The following is a 24788-nucleotide window of genomic DNA, read 5'->3' as shown; positions in this document are numbered from 1 at the left end:
GGTTGTAGTATTGGAATACCGATTTCAATATGTATTCGTAAAATTGTGATTTCTTCTCAAATAAACACAATGTCGCGTTTTTTACTGTTGAATTTTAAAGATTTCGGTCTGAACCAAGATATAACACAGACGATTCAGTCTCAAACGCTTGCCTGTATATGTTGTTTGGATTCGAATGTACCTCTTATCAATTTGGCGACTTGTAAACATGAAGTATATTTGCAAAATTTCTACAAAACTGTGGTAAGATTTTCTAAATACCCGTAGCACTAAAAACATTAATATTTTTGCTTCATGCTTTTAATGTGAATGATTTCCCTTTAACAAAAGAACCGGGTTTACATAGCAATGTCTGTACCGTACCTGATATCCATTCGATCAATGAGCAGTAAATAGTTTACCCTCCGGATTGGAAGGTCAGATGGCAGTTGCTTTTGTAAAAACTTGTGTCTATTCAGAATCCTGGGTTTGTAATACACATAACAAGTTACTTGTTGTCAAAGTGACCTAAGGCTTTCATGCGTGCTTGCTTTCATCACCACCACACTTTTAAGATGTGTGTTGAGGCTGTTTTGATTAGTATTCATACCTGTCAGTTATCCCAGATTCCTGTCTAGTCTCACAAGATACCTAGTTCTCTTTTATACCTTCAATCAGTCTTTTCCCCAATTTTTTTGTGTCCATTTCTTATAAACACTTTGTTAACATAATTCTCGTCACTTTACAGTTAAAGATTATATATTCCCATAAGAATTACAAATTCACTCACATGAGAATATCTTACTACTGAATTCTAGTTCAACACACAGTACATAATTAAGTTATTCCTTAAATAACAATTCAATATTTAATATAAAATCTATACATATGTATATGTAGACACTTTCATGATTAAAGTACATAGATCTGCCTCATGTATGCCTTGGCCAAGGCAATGTGTCTCTCCTTATATTAACAGTTATTTGTATGTCTTTCACATCATGGAACAATGGTGTTCCGGACCTTTGGGAGGTGTGCGCCAAAGCCAACGCGTAGTGGCTCTTTTGACACTTTAATGGAATGCAAGGGATACACCGAGCGGATGTTGCCCTTGCGCGTATTATGGGACACACGCAGAGGCAACACCCGCCAGGGTGTAAGGACTATTTGAGTGTTAATGAAATCATAAATGAACTTAGTTATTTATTCGCAACTATGGGAACAAATCAAATTATTTTTAACAAATATCTCGATTTGTGTTTTTTAAGCAGTCACACTACTATATATAAATTAAAAATCGAAATAAAATGTCATATATTAAAGAAAAAATGACGAGCACCACCAGTGTTTTTTTTTTCTTTAATATATGACATTTTATTTCGGTATTTCGTTATTTATTATTAATAATACAATTGTTTTAGGCTGATCCAACTAAGAAAGTAGTGTGTGTGGAGTGCCACAATGTCCTGAAAATGATAGAAAATTTCCGACAGCAAGTAGTGAAGAGCTTCCAGAAATTGACTGAGGCAAGTATTTGAGCAACCAGTATGTGTATGAACTATTAGATGAGTGATTTCTTTTTTTTTGCCATTTTTTTTTAATTTTGTTATTTTAGGGAATTTTAGGTCAGTTGTACTATACATTTTTGATACCCCACACAAAATGTTTGGAAAATGGTAATAAAATATGAAAAAAACGTACCTGTGTGACAAATTTTTTACCTATTAGGATTGAAAAAGCTTGTGATCTGAGTAGAAATGACATATACTAGTAATCCATACTAATGGGAAAGTGTTTGTCTGTTTGTTTGTCCGTCATTCACGGCGAAACGAAGTGACAAAATGACGTGATTTTGTAAGTGGGGATAGTTGAAGGGATGGAGAGTGACATCAGACTTCTTTTTGTCTCTTTCTAGCGCGAGCAAAGCCGCGGGCAAAAGCTACTTTGTTATAAATAATCACATTCCATAAAAGTTGCAAAAACAAAAGAAATGCTCAGATGTAGAGATAACATTTTGCAGAGAGACTGGCAAGACTTCACCTATAGTTTGCCAATACAACACCCATGAAAATAGTCACCTTCTATCTTTAAGGCTGGCAGTGTCCTCGCAACCTTTTCATTTCTATAAGCACAAGAAAATAAATCTTATTATTATTATTATTCTCAGTATTTATTTTCACTCTCTAGGCTACTAGGTTTTTTACAATATGTATATAAAAATAAAATATAAAAACATTTACAAAACAATATAAAAACATATAAACATATTATAAAAAACCTAACCTAGGGTGCCGCCAGCAGCGGGGCAGGGCCCAAGCTGCCGGTGGTTAGGGCTGCAGAGAGAGGAACCGTCGGACTATCCGCGCCGTGTCCAAGATCACCGCCTTCTGCATCTGGCCCTTGATCCAGCCACCTAGCGAGAGTCTCTTAAGATGTTGGTCGAGACTCTTCGCTATGAGACCGTTCGCTGAAACGACTATCGGAACAATGATCGTTGAATCAACATCCCACATGGCGGTTATCTCGTGAGCCAAGTCTAGGTACTTACTGGACTTGTCCTTCTCGGCTTTCACGAGATTCTCATCATGGGGGATGGTGATGTCAACGAGCACGGCCCGGCGTTGCGGTCGATCTATTATCACAATGTCAGGCTTATTGGCTACAATAGTCCTGTCAGTGATAATAGATCGATCCCAATAGAGCGTGGCACGACCATTTTCAAGAACTGGCGCAGGCAAGTACTTGTAGTACGGTACTTCGCGGTCCACAAGGCCGTATTGAAGAGCAAGTTGCTGGTGAATAATCCTGGCTACGAGATTATGTCTGTGCAAGTACTCGCCGTTAGCAAGATGAGAACAACCGGAAATGATATGCCTGAGTGACTCTCCGGGACGGCGGCATGCCCGACAAATGTCGACCGTACCGTCCTTCAGGATATATTTCCGGTAGTTATTCGTCATCATAACTTCGTCCGCAATTGCACAGGCAAAACCCTCGGTTTCTCCGAAGAGGTCCCCGAATCGTAACCAGTTCACCGATGCGAGCAGGTCTACATCGGGTCCCGTGAGGGCCTTGTAGAACCGCCCGTGTAGCTGCTTGCTCTCCCATACCGCCTTGCGGTCCGCAGTACTTAGTACCACAGGTTTGCGCCAGTTCTCTTTCGCCAAGGAGAGCGGCGTGAGGTTTCCGTCAACTGCCACCACATCACGATGCATCCCACACTCGTTGTTAAGGAAGTAATTCCTGAGATTGTACACCTCACGGTTGTGGAGATCTTTGGCGTTTAGGAAGCCTCGACCTCCGCACTTCCGTGGGATGTACAATCTCATAACAGACGAGCGCGGGTGTAACATACGATGTGTGGTAAGCAGTGAACGGACCCTCCGATCCAGGATTATTATTATTATTTGTTTGTCTTTTCCAGTTCTCGGGACCATGGGGTCCCGGACTTTTGGGAGGCGTGCGTGGGGCCGAAGCCAACAGCGCAGAGGCCCTTTAAGACAGTTTAATTTAAAGTAATGTGACACTAGCCGGCGATTGTCCCTGTCCGCACTATAGAATGCACCCAAGGACAAGTCCCGGTTAGTGTAAAACTATTGCAATGAAAAGAAACAAATTATACTGGGCTATTGGGTTGAAATGTTTGTGTGCTAGTGACCGGTCTATGGAAAGGTCTATGGCACCTGCCTTGATCATATGTTTTAAAAACACGAAAAAATAGGCAGGCGGTGACTCGCCAACTCACTATATGGGTCCCCGAAAACGGCCGCTCGCACGGAGCGACAAGGGGACAACATAGCGTGAGCGGCTCAGGGTGTGGAGAGGTGTGCGCCGCTTTCTACCCAGTCTGTACGAAACAGCCACTGTGCCAACTCGCGTCTTATGCATGTTTCACTTCCACCCTGCGAGCATATAGCTCTGGCACCCCACTCTGGACGGCCGGTTAAAGCAAGCCAGAGGTGAGAATCCTGCGGCCCCTGCTCAGTGTTCACTCCGGCCGGCCAGTGAAGGTAAGCCGGAGGGAGGGGCCTGACCGACTCTCGGGGGCATGGGACCCAAGGGACGCCACTTCCCATTCAGCTCGCCACAAGCTGCCCTGGGGGGTTTATTATTATTTGTATGTCCTTTCCAGTTCTCGGGACCATGGGGTCCCGGACTTTTGGGAGGCGTGCGTGGGGTCGAAGCCAACAGCGCAGAGGCCCTTTAAGACAGTTTAATTTAAAAAGTAATGTGACACTAACCGGCGATTATCCCTGTCTGCACTATAGTAATGCACCCAAGGACAAGCCCCGGTTAATGTAAAAATTATTGTAAGAAAATGATACAAAAAGAAACCGGGCTATTAGGTTGAGTTGCTGGTGGATTGGTAACCGGTACTATCGGAAATACTATGGCACCTGCCTTGCTCATATGTTATAAAACATGACAAAATAGGCAGGCGGTGACTCGCCAACTCACTATATGGGTCCCCGAAAACGGCCGCTCGCACGGAGCGACAAGGGGACAACATTTCGTGAGTGGCTCAGGGTGCGGAGAGGTGTGCGCCGCTTTCTACCCAGTCTGTACGAAACAGCCACTGTGCCAACTCGCGTCTTATGCATATTTCACTTCCACCCTGCAAGCATATAGCTCTGGCACCCCACTCTGGACGGCCGGTTAAGGCAAGCCAGAGGTGAGAATCCTGCGGCCCCTGCTCAGTGTTCACTCCGGCCGGCCAGTGAAGGTAAGCCGGAGGGAGGGGCCTGACCGACTCTCGGGGGCATGGGACCCAAGGGACGCCACTTCCCATTCAGCTCGCCACAAGCTGCCCTGGGGGGTTATTATTATTATTATTATTTGTAAAGCAGGCAGGCAGTTGTAGTAACTGATAAAGCCTGTATCCATCTTACTTGTTAATTTGTATAAATATGCCATAATAAATGATCCTTTGACTCACTGATCCAGAGATCTAAATTACAATCTGTGCCAAGTAGTGAGGTCCCCCCACACCCCATCTTAATCAATCTCCATGACAATGATGATTTTTATATTTTAGGAAGCAACATCAACACCACTTCAAAACTACAAACTCAAAAACAAGTACAATTTGACAGAAAAGAAAACTGTGAACATTTATCTACCACCAGCGAAGTACACGGCAGAGAGGTGCCAACCCCAACCACCGATACACAAGATTGTGAAGAAAGAGCCAGAGTCTGTGGAGCCCGCGTTGCCAGTGGTGAAAATTAAGGCGGAGCCGGTTGAGAGTGAGAGAGAAACGGTTGAGATAGAAATAGTTCCTGTGAAGAAGCAGGAGGAAAATAAAGGTATGTATTTATTTATTCATGAAATAAAACTATGGAAACTTCGAACTCAAACCGAATTTGAATTTTTTCGGGATGAATTGTAAATTCATTATACGCGATTTAATCCGTTTCCATAGTTTTATTTCATGAGTAACTATCGCGGTAAACAAAGACAATATTATTTATTTATTGTTCAAATAAGTTACACAGCATAACAGTAAAACCAAGGCACTGTGAAACTAAAAAAAATAAAAACAATACATATAGCACATACATATAAATAGTAAAAAACACATAATCTAACCAGAAAATTAAAATTTTGAAAAAACCCCCGACCGCGACATAGTGGACCGATTTTCATGAAACATGGCTAAGAACACTCCCGACTTACTCCGCTTTCAGACGAAAAAAAAACTAAATCTAAATCGATTCATCCGTTCGGGAGCTACGATGCCACAGACAGACACACACAGACAGACAGACAGACACACACACAGACAGACACGTCAAACTTATAACACCCCGTCGTTTTTACGTCGGGGGTTAAAAACACAAAACAGACGAAAAAAAAGAATATTTTATCAGTGTAAAGATGCCCACTGATAATCATCTAAGTCTCTATCAACGCACCCAAGGCAGTAATTTTCCCGATGGAATTTTTAAAGAAACATTTTTTTCCTGCTTTGGCTTTGTGGAAGCGGGAAGCGGATGACAGAATGTTAGTAATGCCAACATGAAGGAAATGAAAGAAACATTTATTCCAGCCCCGCCAGACAAGAACCCAGCTGTCAGAACGGTGACATTGACCAAAGAGGAATTAGTACTCGAGCGCTTAAAACTGGCCCAGTCCCCGGCGTACCTGAAGCTCCCATATCGCTGCGAAAGCTGCGTCGTCGGGTTCAACTATGAGGAGAATATACAGGACCATATGAAGAGGAAGCATGGCCCAGTAAGTGATCACACTCACCACTGATCAAGTGATCATCATCCTCATTGTGTTATCCCGCCATTGGCACAGCCTGAGACACAGTATAATAAAGAGTACTATCGTACAGTATGGCCACCCCCGCTCCCCGCTGAAAGTGCCGCCACCCGCTCTCGGTTACCTCACAGTTGCCGCCTGTCAAAAACGCGAACAGTCGCCCTGTCATATTTCACTTATACAAGCATATTACGCGTTCACCTACACGAGCTTAGAATGTGTGCTAGGAACGCGCCTCTTTCATATATTTGATCGCCAGTGTCCGAGACGTGCCTGAGGTCTGCTTTGACAACTAATCCCAAGATTTGGCGTAGGCACTACTTTTACAAAAGCGACTGCCATCTGGCCTTCCATCAACCCGAAGGCTAACTAGGCCTTATTGGGAATTAGTCCGGTTTCCTCACGATGTTTTCCTTCACCGAAAAGCGACTGCAAATATCAAATGACATTTGGGTCATTCCATTGTGACGGGTGGGATATTTATACTCTTTTTTGCCTACATTTTGCTTTATTTCTGCCAAACGGCAACAATTAGCGTATTAAATATGACATTATCAATTACTTGAATAATCAATGCGTACTGTACCATCAAAAAAAATATGAAAATGTCATTATTATTATGAGAAATTGATGGTATAAGAAGTGTGACGGGTGGGACTTCAAAGTGCCTCTCCTCTCCGACTTGACTTACACAATTCGCAATTGGTAAGAAACTACGAAACTTTTGTTAAACAACCATTTTTATTTAATTCCTGATATTATATAGATTAGGTATTAGTATAATTTACGCAAATAACTCGTAAAACAAAAATAATTTTGCTTCTCAATGCTTGTGACGGGTGGGACAGCGCTTTGTGACGGGTGGGACGAGTAACATTTGAGTATACAAATATATGAAAAATATAAAGACAGTTCGTTTGTATTTACTTTAAATCAGCTCTTTTATTAATTATTTAATGTTACAAGTAATAATTTCAGTAGTTTTCTTAGAGCATTAAACCAAAAAAAATATTTTTTCAACTTGAATTTTTAAAGGTTCAGAAAATTGTCAAACCTTGTCAAACAGTCTATTACCACATACTTTTATCAGTGGGTCAGAAATAATGTCAAAAATTTTACCAGTTTTAATGAAAAAGACTTCTTCCTGACTCATAGGCCTCATTGCATTCATTGTGTTCTAAAAAGTAATACCACAACCGAATTAAGCAATATTAGACATATAATTTGCTTTAATATAACCCAGTTAGGTTTAACTAAACTTAAAAGAAGGATTTTATACTCATTAACTCAAGTTTTATCAGATAACCCATTTTGCTCACCCGTCACTGTGACGGGTGGGACCTACTTTGAAAAGCGTTAAAAGTATACTTTTATTCACAAGAGCAACGCGTTTTTTAGCTAAAATAACCAACCTCAACCTAATTGTTACTTTCACAAAGTAAGACATCAAGAGTTTAGATACTTTTAGGGTAAACAAGAAAAAACTTTGTTTTATTGTGACGGGCGGGACGTGAGTTACGCATTGTGTAGACGCCCAATAAATCCTAACCATGAAACTTAATTTAAATTTACTTGCCACTGGTTTAAACAGCTTTAAATATATTTTCTTTGACACATATCACTTTCTCCATAATGTTTATTAAAAGCGCGAAATAGCGCTGCCAACTTAGGGTATATATATGCCACCTTAGACAACTGGTGCTAGGGGTACGTTTGGACACATATAAAATGCAAAAAAATGTCATAAAAAGGAAAAACTCATTGATTCATAAAATTAGGCATAATGTTCTATTCTCTAGATGTAGATTTAAATGTAAATTAAGTTATTTAATTTTTATGCCTGTGGTGTCGGTTTCGCTGGAATGACCCATTTCGCACATAAGTTCCGAAAAACTCATTGGTTCCGCTCAAAAGAGCCGGGGTTCGAACCCGCGACTTCAGTCGCGCGCTCTTACCGCTAGGTCATCGGTTTTTTTTATTTCACCAAAGACACTTATGTACTACATATTCTTCGCGAAGAAACTTACTTTAATTTAGTTATAAAAATCGGCGTGGTTACAGAAAGTGGGCAGCGTGACTTGTGACGTGTGCTTGGCAGTGTTGTACCCGCCTGGCAGCCTCGCCGCGCACATGTTCCGACACCTCACCAGGTAACCAACAACAACAGGTAACCAGCAATACTAGGGTAACCAACAACACCAGGTAACCACCAACAACATGTAACCACCTACTACAGGTAACCTACGACACCGGGTAACCAATAACTCACCAGGTACCTAATCACCAACACTAGGTAACTAACACTACACTATGTAACCACTAACAACAGGTAACCACCAACACCAGGCAACCACCAACACCGGGTAACCATCAACACTAGGTAACCACATACTACAGGTAACCAACAACAACAGGTAACCACCAACAGGTAACCACCAACAACAGTTAACCACCTACTATAGTTAACCAACAACTCACCAGGTAACCGCCAACACCAGGTAACCACAAATTTAATTAAAAATACGTACTTTTAATGCCCAAAATCAATAAATATTGGTTTCTTATGTCAAATATTACAGAAGACAATCATTTATTGTGCCAAATAAGATCGAGTCTAAAGCTTGACTAGAAATATGACTACGCGCCATGTTGCGGAATTTCATTAGAACTAATTTCTTCATACTAATACTGAACTGTCATCCCATACATCAGAATAACAGCGCCCTCCTGACAATAGGCACATATTTCTGGTTAGGGGTCACTATTAAATTTACCTTATCGCTAAAAGACTATATAGCTGACATGTCTGGATTGTGTTATGTCTTTGTGGCTACGTAGACATGAATGCTAAATGCGTCTTTAGCAAAACGTCTGGATCTTAAAACGTAACAATTTAAAATGATCTAACTGCAAAACATCTTCATCTTCGAATGTCTGTATTACAAAACAGACATGAACGCTAAACAGTCGAGGAGCAAAAAGTCTGGATTGTTTAATGTTTTTATTGCTAAAAAGAATAAACGCCAAACGACCCGTTAGCAAAACGTCTGGTTTTAAAATGCTTAAGTGCCTTGAGAATTCAAACCTTCTCGCACTGTTAATAAGAACTGTTACATATTTATTATAAACCATGACGTCCATGACACATTATATTTCCGGACGTTTTGCTACTGTATCGTTCTGTGTTAACGTCAATTAACTAATTTCACTTTTGACTTTTTAGATATGCTAATCATACGGACTATGTATATTTCCAGACGTTTGGCTACTCATTCATTCTAAGTCTTAGCCATCCAGTTAAATTAACTTTTTGCTGATTGAGTATTCTACTTTCAAGTCATCCCAGCTGAATTGACTTTATGCTGACTGTATATTCACATTTTCTGACATCTAGCCGAAATAGTCGTTTAGCGATAAGATAAACTTGATAGTGACCCCTGGTTAGGCTTTAAGTTAAATTCAAATATTCGGCACGCTCCATACAAAATTCCACCCCCCATTTTAAGGAAGTGGGGTGTTAGAAAGATACAAAAAGTAGCCTATCACTTCAACTATCTCCTCTTAAAAAATCACGTCAATCCGTCGCTCCGTTTTGTCGTGAAAGACGGACAAACAAAACAGACACACACACTTTCCCGTTTCTATATTAGTATGGATTGGTTTCTGTCCCAATTCACCCCGGCCGTCTAATTTCACCCCGTTTCTAGACACACACACTTTCCCGTTTCTATATTAGTATGGATTGGTTTCTGTCCCAATTCACCCCGGCCGTCTAATTTCACCCCGTTTCTAGACACACACTTTCCCGTTTCTATATTAGTATGGATTGGTTTCAGTCCCAATTCACCCCAGCCGTCTAATTTCACCCCGTTTCTAGACACACACTTTCCCGTTTCTATATTAGTATGGATTGGTTTCTGTCCCAATTCACCCCAGCCGTCTGATTTCACCCCGTTTCTGTCGCAGGTACGAGTGTGTGAAGTGCGACGCGCGTTACCCGACCTATGACGACACTTTGCACCACTACAAGAAACAACATGGCGACTGTCATCGCTGCTCTGAGTGCCACTACACCACCGAGTGAGTACCCTTACCACCAGAGGGCGCTAACCGCTTATAGGGTTGCAAAAAAAACGGTTTTTTTTCTGGCTTGAAAAAAAAACATGAAAAAAAACCGTGAAAAAAAGTTTTTTTTTTTGGAGTATGTTTTTTTCTATAACTCAGCTTTCAGACAAAAAAATAACTAAATCTAAATCTGTTCATCCGTTCGGGAGCTACGATGCCACAGACAGACACACACACAGACAGACAGACACGTCAAACTTATAACACCCCGTCGTTTTAACTATTAAACGAATTTCTGGTTTTATAAAACGGTTCGTCAAATATTTCGCCAACGTCAAAGTTTAGAAATGCACGCGTTTCATGAAGACAATTTACATGAATACATTTTTCAAATTTGCCGCCTTTTTGCCATTTTTTTTTTTACCATCTATAAAACAAAACATAGTAAATAGGTATCTCATAGGTAAGCGTGCTCCACCGTGGACCGCATCATCACTTACCATCAGGTGTGATCGTGGTCAAAACCTATCCATACTTAAAAAAAAAAACATTCTTTGGGTCAATCCGCGGCAAGAGTAACACGAGTCACGATTTTATGGCATGTTCCATTTATTCACGACGCAAATTCGAGTGATAATCTGTCTCTAAATAAGTGGTACAGTCAAGTGCAAAAATACGTATCGATTTTATCCGCTCAAAAATATGTACCGAGACCTTATTCCGCCGACATAAAGTGCTATGGGACATATTTTTGATAAGTTGTACGCATCCATATTTTTACAAATATTTCGCCAACGTCAAAGTTTAGAAATGCACGCGTTTCATGAAGACAATTTACATGAATACATTTTTCAAATTTGCCGCCTTTTTGCCATTTTTTTTTTTACCATCTATAAAACAAAACATAGTAAATAGGTATCTCATAGGTAAGCGTGCTCCACCGTGGACCGCATCATCACTTACCATCAGGTGTGATCGTGGTCAAAACCTATCCATACTTAAAAAAAAAAACATTCTTTGGGTCAATCCGCGGCAAGAGTAACACGAGTCACGATTTTATGGCATGTTCCATTTATTCACGACGCAAATTCGAGTGATAATCTGTCTCTAAATAAGTGGTACAGTCAAGTGCAAAAATACGTATCGATTTTATCCGCTCAAAAATATGTACCGAGACCTTATTCCGCCGACATAAAGTGCTATGGGACATATTTTTGATAAGTTGTACGCATCCATATTTTTACACTTGACTGTACTTTCCCAATATATGCATAGATCCTTTCATTTTCAGCTGTAGTTCAAATAAACACTCGATGAAGTCGTGACTCACGTTACTTCTACGTGGATTCACCCATTTGATTCAACGGAAGTAGTACTTACATCATACGGCGCGCGGCAAAATCACAAAAAATCCTTATGTTCGGCTATTGAATTCGTATTTTAAAAATATAAGGAGCACTGGCGTATGCAATACTTCGTTAAATTTAAAATAAACATTAAGGGCCAGTTGCATCAAGCACATTTGACAGACACATCATCGTCACGCAGCAGACGTCTATGGGACTTCCCATACAATAAAATTTAACGAACGCTTTGACGGTGACAGACGGTTTGATTCAACCGGCCCTAATTGTACTAAATACGTCTTTGCTTTTGGTCTGTGACCAAGAGTAAACCCATTTATAATAATAATAAAAAAATTACGCGCTCCCCCGTCCGTACAACTGCCAGTCAAAGCAGTGTAGGCTTGTGTCGTTCACGAACTATGAACTGTTAGGAATAAAATCCCATCAATGACCGAAATGAACTGAATCTTTCCGTGCTCTGAGAATCGGTCTTTGCTCATTTAGTTCAGTACAGGATCGGCGAGTGCGAGCGGTTTGGATCGAGAACGAATGTGTGACTGCGCCGACCGAGAGCGAGAGCTACTTAGCAGAGCAACAAAAAAAAGTCAAGTTTTCATATTAAACTTCGGTTACTTACAACCTTTCGGCCCGGAATGTTACTATCTGTAGACTATTCGTATCATTTTGACACTACTCGGTTCCATTCGTTCTGATCTTTCCTACCGCAACGGTCGCTGGTCTGGCTGAACTAAATGAGCAAAAGACCTAAAAGAGCGAACTAGTTCGTGGGAGCGACTGAACGAGATCGGAGCGCTCCGATCAACGAACGAAACGGCACAAGCCTAAAGCAGTGATAAAATAAAAGAGTATTATCGTACAGTATGCCCACTCCCTGCCCCCCGCTAAAGTGGCGCCCGCCCGCTCTCGATAACCTCACACCGGCTGTCAAAGACGCGAGTCAGTCAGGAAACTCCTATATAAAAAAATCATGTATAGAAAACTAGACAATCTAACCAAAGACATATGTAACTCCGTATAGACAGCTACAGCACAGTATAATAAAGAGTACTATCGTACAGTATGGCCACTCCCGCTCCCCGCTGAAAGTGCAGCCCACCCCCTCTCGGTTACCTCACAGTTACCGCCTGTCAAAAACACGAACAGTCGACCTGTCATATTTCACTCATACAAGCATGGTACGCGTTCACTTACACGAGGTAAGACTGTGTGCTAGGAATGCGCCTCTTTCAATATATTTGATCGCCAGTGTCCGAGGTGTGGCTACAGTCTAAGAAAAAACTGTACCTCAGAACCATATATGTAGAAATAGGTACGGTGGCCTAGATGGCGTTACACCTTTAGGGGACGCTCGGCTAGATGGCGCTACATTAATATTAGACATTTTAACACATCAAGCTAAGAATATGGGCCAAATTGTCAAAACTGAGGTTCAAAAGTTTTAAGCTTGTGTCGAGAGATGGCAGTCTCTGTGATTACACATTTTACTTTGACAGTAACTCTCTATAATACTCGATCCTCTTTGCCTCATAGTCACCGGCTGTCAAAGACGCGACCAGTCAGTCTTAGGAAACTCCTATATAAAAAAATCATGTATAGAAAACTAGACAATCTAACAAAATAAATAAATATAATGCAATGTCAATGGGGGATTGTCTTATCTCACTCACACAAGCATGGTATGCGTTCACGTACACAAGCTTAGACTGTGCGTAGGAACGCGTTTGTTTCATATATTTGATCGCCCACAGATGTCATATATACCATAGATCAAGCAAACGTATCTACTTAGCGTGTCAAATGAACTCAGTGAAATCCACTGAGTTGTCCGTCTTTAATCGCAGCTTGCAGCTTTCGGGCGTCAAGTTTTGTAAGTTGAAGTCAATCAAAACATAAAAAATGCCTCGTTACGTGATATTCAATTGCAACAACACAAAAATTATGAACAATCAAGAGCCTGAGACATATTTAAAATTACAGGCAAGAAACAACTTCAGTACAAAATTTGACACGCTCGGCCCCTATACAAATAGATGAACTTGTTTCTTCTATCTATAAATTTAGTTCTGTGTGATCGCCAGTGTCCGAGGTGTGGTATGTATGACGTATGACGCTGATATGTTATGTTATGAAGCTTATGTATTTATGGTATTTGTTCTTAATAAACATGAAAATAGTGAAATACTTTTACTACGTGATGAATAGCGTTTTATACAATCGTGATATTTATTATTATTATTTATTTATTTGAAAACATGTTTCAGTGACATTACAGAAATATCTGTTTCTGCAATGTCAACTGCAAATCAATATCAATATCCATACTTCCATACTAATATTATAAATGCGAAAGTAACTCTGTCTGTCTGTCTGTCTGTCTGTCTGTCTGTCTGTTACGCTTTCCCGCTTAAACCACGCAACCGATTTTGATGAAATTTGGAACAGACAATCTTTAGACCCTGAGACAGAACATAGGCTACTTTTTATTTCGAAAAAAAGGGATGAAGGGGTTGAAAAAGAGGTTGAAAGTTTGTATGGGATTTCTTAATTTTAAAAGATAAAACCATGAAACTTTATATTTTAGCACTTGATAAGAAATCATTGAACATCTTGATAACGGATAGGGATAGGGATAGGGATAGGGATAGCGATAGCGATACGGATACGGATAATATGGGTATCGTTAGAGGGATACGGATAATCGGTCTGCGGTCTCTTACAATCAATGTGCTCTAAGACGATCGTTGTTTGCTTGCTTGAAGATTACGTTTGCGAACTTTGCGATAAGTATAAGCAAAATGTAAAAATTTTTAAGGGATAATAGAAAAAAGTACTTTTTACCCACCGATCATAGTGTCGAAATACGGGCTATGTGGGATGTTTATAAAGGTTTCCCCAGCGTATATAGAATTACCTACGCTGTGGTCGATGTGTAATATTTCTACAATCATTGCAAGCAAAAGTATTATGTGCAATCGAAATAATCGCAGATAAATATACCTACAGAGAAACCTAAGGATCCAAATGAAAATCTTAATGAATACTTTTATTACGCGGGCGAAGCCGCGGGTAAAAGCTAGTAATATTATAAATGGAAAAGTGTGTGTGTCTGTTTGTTTGTCCGTCCTTCACGGCAAAACGGAGCGACGAATTGTCGTGATTTTTTAAGTGGAGATAGATGAAGGGATGAAAAGTGACATAGGCTACTTTTTGTCTCTTTTTAAGCAAACAAAGCCGCGGGCAAAAGCTAGTATGTGCATAAACGTTATTTATGCTAAGGAGCTGTATTAATAGGCCTTACGCCTTGGAAAAATACTTCAACTCAAATTATGAATAAAGTATTGGTAATTTTAACTAACTGTTGATTATATATAATACTTTGATCTTCATTTGAGCAATTTAAAGGGCCAAAACTTGAATTTATGCGTGTAGTAATATATACGTGAAAAAAAACAGGTTTTTTTTTTAAATTCATCCCGACGTTTCGAACTCTTTACAGCGTTCGTGGTCAACGAGTGACTGAGGAAAAATTACAATGTGCAAAAGCTACCCACATAATAGAAGAAATATTAACGAACCATGACCACAAACAATATAGATTTCTAAGGCAGGTTCACACACTATTAATGTAGCCAGTTATACAATTTTTAAAAAATATACCATAAAAAATTGACCACGAACGCTGTAAAGAGTTCGAAACGTCGGGATGAATTTTAAATTCATTATACGCGATTTAATCCGTTTCCATAGTTTTATTTCATGAGTAACTATCGCGGTAACCGAAGACAATATTAGGTTTTTTTTTTCTAAAATTTGGTCAATTTCGAGTGATTGTTGAGTTGAGAATCCAAGTATATCATAGCATAGAGGAATAAGTAAGGGAGTTGTAACTCCATACATCAGTAAATGCAAGATATTTGTAGTGACATCTAGTGTCATCCACGCGTCAACTAGCGTCAATTATCAGTACTGCTACTTGTCAATAGATGTCGCGAAAAAAGTCTAATGCTCAACAAGTTTTAGCTAATATTACAATAGTATTAATCAGTACTCTGTTTTCAATTCCTTCTGCTTGTAATATAAGTTGTAAATTGTTTTAATATTACATTTTTGGCAGACGCGACACTGTTGACACCTGGTGTCGAGTAGTGGTACTGATAATTTACGCTAGATGACGCGTGGATCACGTTAGATGTCACTACAAATATCTTGCATTTACTGACGTATGGAGCAGGGTTCGAGGATATATATCAAGATATATATCGGATATATATCCAGCCAGGTTCGAAGATATATATCAATGGATACAAATATCCGATATATATCAGTTTTTTTCATAAATATTTCAATACAAAAATTGTTTTAAAAAATGTAATACTGTTGAAAATATAGTTTTTTTTGTGTTTGTTTCTATTTTTCCACTATATTTTATGTTTTTTAGTAGATTTTTCCTTGTCTAAAGTAGTATTCATGAATAATGCAACAAAATAATAAAATGCCTTCCATACAAATTGAATATATAATTAATCAAAGTTGATAAATATCCGATATATATCATAAATATTTTTTATATTAAAGGAAAAAATGGAAAAATTTACGCTTCCGGCGGGACTTGAACCCGCATCATTTGCAATCCGTGCAAGGCTCTTAACCAATTGAGCTACGGAAGCCGCGCCGGACATCGCAAATCTTTCCATGCCTTTCCTTATGTACACAAAATGTTTAGAATCGTTAGCAGACGTTTCTGCTTGTTAAAAATAAATTTTATATCATAAATATCCGATATTTTGATATTTATTATAAATATTGGATATTTTCGAACCCTGGTGTGGAGTTACAACTTAGAGTTACTTATTCCTCTATGAAGTATATGACATTTCTGAAGGCCCTTGGCTTGATGTGTTATTTTTGTTGCAGTTCAGCGCAGAAGTTCAGGAAGCATAAGCGTGTACACCACAAGCGGTTCACATGCGCCGACTGCGGGGTAGTGCTCGCCACTCGTCCCAGCCTCACGAGGCACATGGCGTGAGTCACTCATCCTCCTTGCGTTATCCCGGCATTTGCCACGACTCATGGGAGCCTGGGGTCCGCTTTGACAACTAATCCCAAGATTTGACGTAGGCACTAGTTGTACGAAAGCGACTGCCATCTGACCTTCCAACCCGAAGGGTGACTAGGCCTTATTGGAATTAGTCCGGCTTCCTCACGATGTTTTCCTTCACCGAAAAGCGACTAAGGAAAACATCGTGAGGATACCGGACTAATTCCAATAAGGCCTAGTTTACCCTTCGGGTGGAAGGTCAGATAGCGGTCGCTGTCGTAAAAACTAGTGCTTACGCCAAATCTTGGGATTAGTTGTCAAAGCGGACCCCAGGCTCCCATGAGCCGCGGCAAATGCCGGGATAACGCAAGGAGGATGATGAAAAAGATAAAGGTGAAGTATTAGGGAATGTAGCATAGTTGAATATGTGTTTTTTTTTTAATTAAACCCGCAAATATAGAAATTATTTCGGTTACAGTTCCGGCTCAGCCACGACATTGGTTTAAGCGCGACAGCGGTGAGCGGCGTCCATAATTTCCATTCGCACGTATGGCTGCCACTCACCGCTGTCGCGCTTAGACCAATGTAATGGCGTGACTGGGCCGTTATAGACGGTTTGCATTCCCTAATCTATACACACTAGGGATGTACCGACTACTCGCCGACTAGTCGGGAAAGCCGACTAACCGGCCACATTTGTAGTCGGCGACTAGTCGGCAAAAAGGGCCGATTAGTCGGCACTTCATTACTGATAGAAAAACAGTACAAAATTAAATCACCAGCTGAAAATTATGATTGTATTATGTAGCTATTCGTAATTCCTTTTTTTTTGTCAAAATAATAAATATCATCACAGAATTAAATTATGCACTAAGCCAAGCCGGTTGTTAAAACTGGAAAATGTATATAAATATTGTCATGAACCTTTCAACTTGTAAAAAATCATAACGAAGGACCAAAAATGACGTTCAAAATGTGTATTTAGTCGAGAATTATGTTTTGGCCGACTAGCCGACTAATCGGCCACCCAAGCGCCGATTAGTCGGCCGACTAATCGGCCACCCAGGCGCCGACTAGTCGGTAGTCGGCCTAGTCGGCCAAATCAATAGTCGGTACATCCCTAATACACACACTTTACAAAACGTAATTGAGCATTTCTTTTTTTTTGCCACTTTTATGAAGTGTGATATTTTTGAAAAAAAAAAATGCTATTTCTACTCAGAATTACTAGCTTTTTCAATCCTAGTAGTTAAATAAATTGTCCCATACGATTTTTTCTTATTTTGTTACCATTTTCCGTACATGTTGTATGGGGTAACAAAAGAGGAAAGTAACAAAAATGTATGGAAATTCTGGGACACTTTTTGTCTCCCAGTGAGATTGAAAGCACTCGTGATTCTGAGTACAATTGACCTAAAATGACCTAAAACAATCAAAATTTTTTTATTGGCAAAAAAAAAGAAATGCTCAATTTGTATGTTGCAGTGTGCTACACAACAAGCGTCTCTACCGTTGCGCGCATTGCTCCCTAACGTTCACTGACAGCGCGTTGTTCGCGACGCACATGCGCGCGCACGGTCCGGCCGCCGCGCGCGCCGCGTGCGCGCCGTGCGGCCTGCAGTTCAAGGCGTGGCACGCGTACAACGCACACGTGTTGTACAGCACCGCGCACCGCAACCCCAGGAGGTCAGTCACTACTTCTTACAACAAATTAAACTATCCTCATAGAAAATAATTTAATTTGTATTTTTTAGTAGACACACTACTATTTTATAAATAATAATAAATAAATATTGGGGACACCTTACACAGATCAACTTAGCCCCAAACTAAGCAAAGCTTGTACTATGGGTGCTAAGCGACGATATACATACTTAAATAGATAAATACATACTTATATACATAGAAAACATCCATGACTCAGGAACAAATATCCGTGATCATCACACAAATAAATGCCCTTACCGGGATTCGAACCCAGGACCGCGGCTTAGCAGGCAGCGTCACTACCAACTGAGCCAGACCGGTCGTCAAATTTATAAATAGATATAAATCTTTTAATTATAAACTGAAATAAATGTCATATACAAAGAAAAAATGACCAAGGCCTCCAAGCGTCTAGTGAGTGCGGGGGCGCATTAGCCGGTAATTGTGTCATATACTTGAAAATTTCGACCCTTGCCACCGTGACCGAATGGCCGAGTGGTTTGAGGCATCCGTCGCGATAACGGAGGACGCTGGTTCGAATCCAGATTTGGACACTTGGATTTTTTCTTTGTATATGACATTTATTTCAGTTGGTCAGTCACTACTATAGAAGAATAAGTAAGGGAAGATGTAGGGACCATTTTTTTTTTAGGGTTCCGTAGTCAACTAGGAACCCTTATAGTTTCGCCATATCTGTCCGTCCGCCCGTCCGTCCGTCCGCGGATAATCTCAGTGAGCGTTAGCACTAGAAAGCTGAAATTTGGTACCAATATGTATTATCAATCACACCGACAAAGTGGTAAAGTGGGAACTGTTTTTTTTTTCATTCCAACCCCAACGTGTTATATAGTGTTGGATAGCTATTTAAAAATGAATAAGGGTTTACTAAAATCGTTTTTTGATAATATTACTATTTTCGGAAATAATCCCTCCTAAAGGGAAAAAAACTGTGCCCCCCCTCCCACGTTTGAACCATATGTTTAAAAATATGAAAAAAATCACAAAAGTAGAACTTTATAAAGACTTTCTAGGGAAATTGTTTTGAACTTGATAGGTTCAGTAGTTTTGAGAAAAATACGGAAAACTGCGGAACCCTACACTGAGCGTGGCCCGACACGCTCTTGGCCGGTTTTTTTTAGTCGTCCCGCCTATTGCGCTCGGCTAATGCTGCGCTCTCAAAACGCGCATGTATGGCCGAGCTTTAAACGATTATAATAAATAAATATTATAGGACATTCTTACACACATTGACTGAGGCCCACGGTAAGCTCAAGAAGGCTTGTGTTGCAGGTACTCAGACAACGATATATATAATATATAAATAGTTATATACATAGAAAACACCCATGACTCAGGAACAAATATCTGTGCTCATCACACAAATAAATGCCCTTACCGGGATTCGAACCCGGGACCGCGGCGCAGCAGGCAGGGTCACTACCTACTGCGCCAGAGCGGTCGTCATATGAAATGAAATGAAATGAAATATTTATTTTTCCAAGTAGGCATATTACAATGCGCTTATGAACGTCAAATAAAGCTACGCCGGTTCTAACCCTACGCCTCAGCCTCGAGAAGATTTCAGTCCCCCCTCAGTTGGAGGGGGGTATCCACTATGGGACCGGCAAGAAACTCGGCGGGCCACTTCTTTTCAAAACATTACATCTTATAATTAACATGCATTAAAAAACGAAATACAATTTAATCAGCAAAAGTATTCATCAAAAAAAAGAAATATTAAATTAACAGACTAGGTACCTACTCTATGGAAATTCATTTCAATAAATTATACAAAGTACAAAGCTACTATGATTAATAAGAGATTTTTAGATATGTATAGTCTCTAAGTGTTAAAGTACATCAAAAAAAAGAAAAAATACAGAGTGGGGCCTGTAACAAAGGCGAAGAATTGAACTGTAGGCTATTCTCCTTATACTGATCAACATTTGTTCAGTGACTTTTAAAAATTATGAAGTCTTTAAATTTTTAATTTTTCATACAAAATAAATATTAGCTTCAATGTACGCCATTATTGTTGTCATTGACGTTGTCTGTCACACTTTAGACTTAATAGAATTCGCAATACATTACCTCTTAGAAAAAACTTTCAAGGGTGATAAAAATCAAAATACAAGTTATTTTTAAAAGTCGCCGAACAAATGTTGATCAGTATAAGGAGAATAGCCTAGAGTTCAATTCTTCGCCTTTGTTACAGGCCCCACTCTGTATACATGATGAAAACAAAAAAAAAAAACGAACTGATACAAATAAAAGATTTTATCTAACATTGGTTATGTGTCCAGGATCGCGTGTAACCACTGCGGCATGAAGTTCGCGACGGCTACACACCTTCGTATGCACGTGCAGTTCAGCGACCACCCCAAGCAGACCTTCCACTGCCCCGACTGCCCCAAGGTATACATGGGTCCATTTTGGCTCATATAAAATTATTTGTTATAAAATTATTGTTTATACCGATTTGTGCTCCGAATGATCATTTCTCATAATTTTATTTATCATAATTTTGTTTCATTATTATCACTATTCATAATAATCATTTAGTCGAAAATTTTTAATCATATATTCTATACAAATATTAAATAACATTCATAATTTTGTGTTTAAGAAAATCATTCATCATAAAATTATTTAAAAAGTTTTGGGGAAGTTCTATGAAAAACTTGTGCCATTTAAAGAAGCGCGCTTGGAGCTTTTACAGTGACATATACAATTTAGTTTAAAAATTCATTTCTTGTTCGCTCACATTCAACCTAACACGCTCCTCCTCGCTACGCTCGTCGTCGCACCTAACTAGACTGTCACATTTGATTTCTGTTCTGTTAACAATAATATAACTATAAGTTATATTACTCGCAATCGTTATGATCAATAAGTATATAAACATTAACATTAGTATAAAACGTATTTATGATGAATGACATTATGAACATAAGTCATTCGAAGTTACGATAGTTATTATTATTAACATAAAATTGTTATAAATAATGATCATTATATACATATATCATAGTACTAGCTTTGCCCGTGGCTTCACTCGCGTTAGAAAGAGACAAATAGTAGCCTATGTCACTCTCCATCCTTTCAACTAACTCCACTTAAAAACTCACGCCAATTCGTCGTGTTTTGCCATGAAGGACGGACAAACAGACACATACTTTCCCATTTGTAATATTAGTATGGATAATAAAGACACACCTCGGACACTGGCGATCAAATATATGAAAGAGGCGCGTTCCTAGCACACAGTCTAAGCTCGTGTAGGTGAACGCGCACCATGCTTGTATGAGTGAGATATGACAGGTCGACTTAGCGTTTTTGACAGGCGGTAACTGTGAGGTAGCCGAGAGGGGGTGGGCAGCACTTTCAGCGGGGAGCGGGAGTGGACATACTGTACGAAGGTACTTTTCATTATACTGTGATAAAGAGTACCTACTATCGTACAGTATGACCACTCCCGCTCCCCGCTGAAAGTGCCCACCCCTCTCGGTTACCTCACAGTTACCGCCTGTCAAAAACGCTAAGTCGACCTGTCATATCTCACTCATACAAGCATAGTACGCGTTCACCTACACGAGCTAAGACTGTGTGCTAGGAACGCGCCTCTTTCATATATTTGATCGCTAGTGTCCGAGGTGTGCTATTTCAGTCGGTCTCAGTACAAGATGTACTGACATTGACTGAATTAGCATAAATACGAACGTTTCCCGAAAAGGAAACCCTTTTCGCACTAAATATGTAACAACGGTCGGCTCACTCCGCGATTCTTTCGTCGAGCTGCAAGTACATGTATAACCACATTTTATGATAATTGATAGCCGTAATCTGTTAAACAAAGGCCTTTGTGTCTATTGTTCACGGCGGCTAGCTCCCGTTTAAACGGCACGTGCTATAGTCTCAGTGTAGTTAAAAAGCAACTATCATGATAGAAATAAGGTTCAAATTTATTAAACAGTTTGCAGTATGCAGGTAACTTTTTTTGAAGATGACAAAACGTGTTATCTCCGAAAGGGCTTTTTATGGATTTGAACCTTATTACTATCATGATAGTTGCTTTTTAACTACACTGAGACTATAGACGTGCCGTTTAAACGGGAGCTAGCCGCCGTGAACAATAGACACAAAGGCCTTTGTTTAACAGATTACGGCTAAAGCGAAAAGTTCATCTCAGAAAATTCATACTATATACCTGTGTGTATAGATTTGTTTATAAATGACTAAAGAACTACGTTATTGCAGGAATTCGCAGTAGAAGCGGAAATGAAACAACACCGCAACATACACAAGAAACAACGGCTCAAGTCCACGGACAGGATATGCGACTACTGCGGACGCGTCTACACTGTGAGTGTACCACAGTATAATAAAGAGTAGTATCGTACAGTATGGCCACTCCCGCTCCCCGCTGAAAGTGCCGCCCACCCCCTCTCGGTTACCTCACAACAAAGAGGATCGAGTATTATAGAGAGTTACTGTCGAAGTAAAATGTGTAATCGCAGTGCATAGACTGCCATCTCTTGACACAGGCTTAAAACTTTTGAACCTCAGTTTTGACAATTTGGCCTATATTCTTAGCTTGATATGTTTTAAAATGTCAAATATTAATATTAGCGCCATCTAGCTGAGCGTACCCCAAAGGTGTAACGCCATCTAGGCCACCGTACCTTTTTCTGTATGGTACTGAAGTACGTTTTTTTCTTAGACTTTATCTGTCTATACGGAGTTATACATGTCTTTGCCTCACAGTTACCGCCTGTCAAAAACGCGAACTGTATTTGGTATTTTCTGTTGACATGCTAATAAGCACTACCCCCACCTTACTACGGGTAGGACCTTGAGCTTTAGTCCGTTTTCACATTATCCGATCCGATATCGGATGTCGGAAGGATTTCAATGGGAAAAATCCAAGATGGCGCATGTAATGTATGGGATATCGGTCCGATCGGATAATAAATAATTAAATATTGGGGACACCTTACACAGATCAACTTAGTCCCAAACTAAGCAAAGCTTGTACTATGGGTGCTAAGCGACGATATACATACCTAAATAGATAAAAACATACTTATATACATAGAAAACATCCATGACTCAGGAACAAATATCTGTGCTCATCACACAAATAAATGCCCTTACCGGGATTCGAACCCAGGACCGCGGCTCAGCAGGCAGAGTCACTACCGACTGAGCCAGACCGGTCGTCAAATGTAAAAACGCAGGAGGCTATTATAAATGGACATGTTTGTATGTTGCAGAGTCGAGAGCATCTCATCCGCCACATCCAGACGCATCTGCAGAAGAGACAGAACGCCAAAGAACGAGCCAAGAACGCCAAGGCGACCAAAGCGAAATAAACTATATTTACTAACTCTTGTTTTATTATACACGTAAACTAAGTAACGAGGAACGCACGCACAGTATTCAACAATTTCAGCGTTACTTCGAGTTAACCCTTAACCGCATGACTTAAGAAAAATTGAAATTTAAGCATTAACACTTTACAGAATATACAATATGTCGACGAGTATATTTACTTGGGCCAGCTAGACTCTTTCAGCAACAGGCAAGACAAAGAAGTCGAACGCCGTGTCGATAACGCTTGAAAGAGCTACTGGTCCATGAAGGAGCTTATGAAGGGAAACCTTCCACTGTCACTCAAGCGAAAACTCGTCGACATGTGTATTCTGCCTGTCCTAACCTACGGCGCCCAAACATGGTCACTCACAGAGATTCAGAAGTCCAAACTGAAGGTTTGCCAACGCGCTATGGAGCGCAGCATTCTAGGTGTCAAAAGGACCGATCGAGTCCGAAACACTACGCTGCGCTCCAAAACTCGCATTGCTGATGTTGGCAAAAAAACCGCCAGGCTTAAATGCACAGAACTTAATTTAGATAGAAGAAACAAATTCATATATTTGTATAGGGGCCGAGCGTGTCAAATTTTGTACTGAAGTTGATTCTTGCCTGTAATTTTAAATATGTCTCAGGCTCTTGATTGTTCATAATTTTTGTGTTGTTGCAATTGAATATCACGTAACGAGGCATTTTTTATGTTTTGGTTGACTTCAACTTACAAAAATTGACGCCCGAAAGCTGCAAGCTGCGAGTAAAGACGGACAACTCAGTGGATTTCACTGAGTTCATTTGACACGCTAAGTAGATACGTTTGCTTGATCTATGATATATATGACATCTGTGCTTAAATGGGACTGGGCCGGCCACGTCTATCGCATGCATCCGGATAGGTGGGCTAACATAGCGAAGAAGCGAGGGCCGGGCTGGCCCAGGCAAAGATGGCGAAACGATCTTGACGCCTTTCTGAAGAACTGGCCGGAGGAAACAGAGAA

At 40.1% G+C, this 24788-nt stretch overlaps 1 protein-coding gene across 1 annotated transcript; it reads left to right on the top strand.

Moving 5' to 3' along the window:
• Positions 1-23809, top strand: LOC125239429 (zinc finger protein 34-like). Its single transcript, XM_048147001.1, has 11 exons — positions 1-243; positions 1401-1505; positions 5015-5285; positions 6029-6213; positions 8308-8396; positions 10213-10326; positions 16593-16700; positions 18202-18402; positions 20727-20838; positions 22681-22785; positions 23697-23809. The coding sequence occupies exons 1-11, from the start codon at positions 70-72 to the stop codon at positions 23793-23795; spliced, it is 1563 nt and encodes a 520-aa protein (XP_048002958.1). The 5' UTR covers positions 1-69; the 3' UTR covers positions 23796-23809.
• Positions 23810-24788: the final 979 nt, after the last annotated feature.

The sequence above is a fragment of the Leguminivora glycinivorella genome, chromosome 25, assembly GCF_023078275.1.
Source record: "Leguminivora glycinivorella isolate SPB_JAAS2020 chromosome 25, LegGlyc_1.1, whole genome shotgun sequence".
Classification (NCBI taxonomy): Eukaryota; Metazoa; Arthropoda; class Insecta; order Lepidoptera; family Tortricidae; genus Leguminivora; species Leguminivora glycinivorella.
The sequence above is the reverse complement of the archived record's forward strand: the minus strand, read 5'-3'. Positions and strand labels throughout refer to the sequence as shown.